This window comes from Anarrhichthys ocellatus, unplaced genomic scaffold, assembly GCF_004355925.1.
Source record: "Anarrhichthys ocellatus isolate YVR2014 unplaced genomic scaffold, GSC_Weel_1.0 scaffold5810, whole genome shotgun sequence".
Taxonomy (NCBI): domain Eukaryota; kingdom Metazoa; phylum Chordata; class Actinopteri; order Perciformes; family Anarhichadidae; genus Anarrhichthys; species Anarrhichthys ocellatus.
Window position 1 is genome coordinate 1 of NW_022285784.1, and position 2,435 is coordinate 2,435.

At 49.5% G+C, this 2,435-nt stretch overlaps 1 protein-coding gene across 1 annotated transcript; it reads right to left on the bottom strand.

The window, feature by feature from the left end:
* Window positions 1-6: 6 nt before the first annotated feature.
* Window positions 7-2,064, bottom strand: LOC116380010 (alpha-1,6-mannosyl-glycoprotein 2-beta-N-acetylglucosaminyltransferase). Its single transcript, XM_031841963.1, has 2 exons — window positions 1,945-2,064; window positions 7-1,818 (listed from the first exon to the last, which is right to left on the bottom strand). The coding sequence occupies exon 2, from the start codon at window positions 1,561-1,563 to the stop codon at window positions 304-306; it is 1,260 nt and encodes a 419-aa protein (XP_031697823.1). The 5' UTR covers window positions 1,564-1,818; window positions 1,945-2,064; the 3' UTR covers window positions 7-303.
* Between the last annotated feature and the right edge of the window lie 371 nt (window positions 2,065-2,435).

Genomic DNA, 2,435 nt, shown 5'->3' on the forward strand with positions numbered 1-2,435 from the left:
AAACTGAACAGCCTGACCGAGCTTGCATTATTAACACAACACAAATATCAAGGGAGTCTTTGGCAACTGTGCAGCTTTGGTGATTCAAAATAAAATACTTAAAAAACAAAGTTGAAGTCCAGCTGTGTATATGCAGCCCTCTCGGACGTGGGTTTTGGTCCCGATTCTTGGAAGACCGAGTCGGAAGCAGAATATTAGCACACCCGCCGCAGCCCCTGAAACCCTGAAGTGTTACGTATGAATGGCACATCTGCAGAACAACAATGAGCATTTTACCCACGTTGCTCAGGGAAAAGTCACAGCTCAAAGACGTTTGGCGTAGTTATTGCATAGAATGTGGTCTCGAACATCCCCCCACCCTCCATTCTTCATGTGCACCTTGTGCTCCGCCGCTTCCGCGCCACTGAGCACCAGAGACGGAGGAAAGAGGCCGTCTTTCGCCGCGAGGAGGCCCTCCTCCACCTTCTGCGAGGCCCACTCCGGCCGGCAGTTCTCCTTCTGGTGGAGGCCGCAGTCTCCCGTGTGGAGAACCCTGGAGCCCTGGGCTGCCAGCACTTTGACGGGCTTCGATATGCAGGCTCCCGAGAGGTGCTGCAGGGTCCAGTCCCAGTTGTAGTCATCGTAGGTGCAGTACTCGTTGTTGCAGCCCATCAGCTTGTAGTACACCTCCCTGGAGATGGCCATGCCTATGTTGTGTTTCGTGGACATCCACCCGGTGGTCGACACCTTGTTGGACAGCTTGTTGAAATCAGTCAGGCCATTGTGGTTGCCCAACGCCAGCATGTCGCAATCTGGGCAGCTGCTCTTCCTGAACTCAATCATTGATTTATAGTAATGGAAAAAGTCCGGCAAGATGTAGTTGTCCTCCTCCAGGAAGATCACAAAGCCGCTGTAGCCCTGCATCACCTGCACCCGCTCCCACACAAAGTGCAGCTTCCACCACCAGTGGTGTTTGGTCTGAGTGATGAAGGCCTCCCTGTAGTGTCCGTAGGAGTCCGGGTGTGCTGCGTTGAGGCATCCTGTTTTCAAAGCGTTGACCTTGGATATGTCCCGGGGGCAGTCCCGTGGATCCTTCCCAGGAAACTCAACGGGATACAACTGAGTGCTGAAGGGGAAATAAATTTGCAGCACTTTGCAGAGAGTTATCCCTTGCACAATGGCGTTTATTTCCTCTGAAAAGTAGTCATGGCTAAAGATAAGGAGGAAGCTGTGGACCTCGGCGGCTTTCTCCAGCGACCTTATGAGCAGTCTGAGGTATTCGGGCCGGTTGTGGACCTGCACAACCAGCACCAGTCGAGGCTCCCCTGGGAACTTATCCGCGTTGCGCACGCACTGCTTGTAATTGGCATTGTAAACGGACTTCGTCAACTCTGGAAGCGAACCAAAGTCGAACTTCGGCGTGTCGCAAGAAGGCACGACTTGACTTATCTGAACGACGTTACTATCGGGTCCGCTCGTGTCATTATCAGAAACTAATAACACGCGTGTAAGCAGGAGAGTCACGACTACAAAGGAAACACCCAACAGCGTGAGCAGGTTCCGTTTGAGCAGCCGAAACCTCATTTTCTCGCGGTGAACCGGACTTTTGGAAGACAACAGAAATTCAGTCACCTTGTCTCACACACGCCCTCATTGTAAACTTGTTTGCAACGCTGTTTTCCTCGCGCGGCGAAGCTCCAACTCCTGTTACAACAGTCGCGCTTCGCGTGTCTTACACCACACGTCAAAACTGGTTTTTGATGGCTGCTTCCTCACGTCTCTGCACTTGAAACCCGTGCCATTTGCCAAACAGTCGCTGGGGCCGCTTGGTTTTTCCACCTGTTGGAAAGAAGAAGAACAAAGTAAAACAAAGCGAACGGAGTGGGTGCGCATTAAATACAAGATATGTGCTAATTCGGCGTTAAAAAGGAAGCTATGTGCCGCAGCTAGCTTAATTTGACTCACCAAACGAGGTGTTATGTGTCAACACGCTCCTCATACCAGGAAGAGGATGACGGGACGGTGATACATCTTGGTTCCAACTTATTGACTGCTGACGTGTACAACCCAGCCAACTGGAGAGAGCCGGAGCTCCCGCTCGACGAATCAATGTCCTCCCTCGTCGTGTAATATGAGAAGGACATGTAAATCAAGCTATATTTGAATAGTTGAACAGTAGGGACATATGTTCTTATCGAAAGTTAAAATTAACTTTATGTCAATACCACTGGAACAATGCTCCTCTTGTTAATATACAGTATCGCAGTATGGAAGTAATTAGTGTGTGTAGAGGCCACTAGTCTTCCTGGTATCGTCACATGGTGTTCAGTTTTTACCCATCTGCACTGCTGCTATAAAAAAAACGTAATTTAACATGAAATAAGAATGAAATGTATAAAACGATAAGTGTTTTTTTTTAAAGTACCACCCCCTCTTTAGGTTACCTGTTCAGGTTA

What these genes read in the sequence shown, in the direction of transcription:
- LOC116380010 (XM_031841963.1), bottom strand. Translation starts at nt 1,563, where the DNA reads ATGAGGTTTCGGCTGCTCAAACGGAACCTGCTCACGCTGTTGGGTGTT.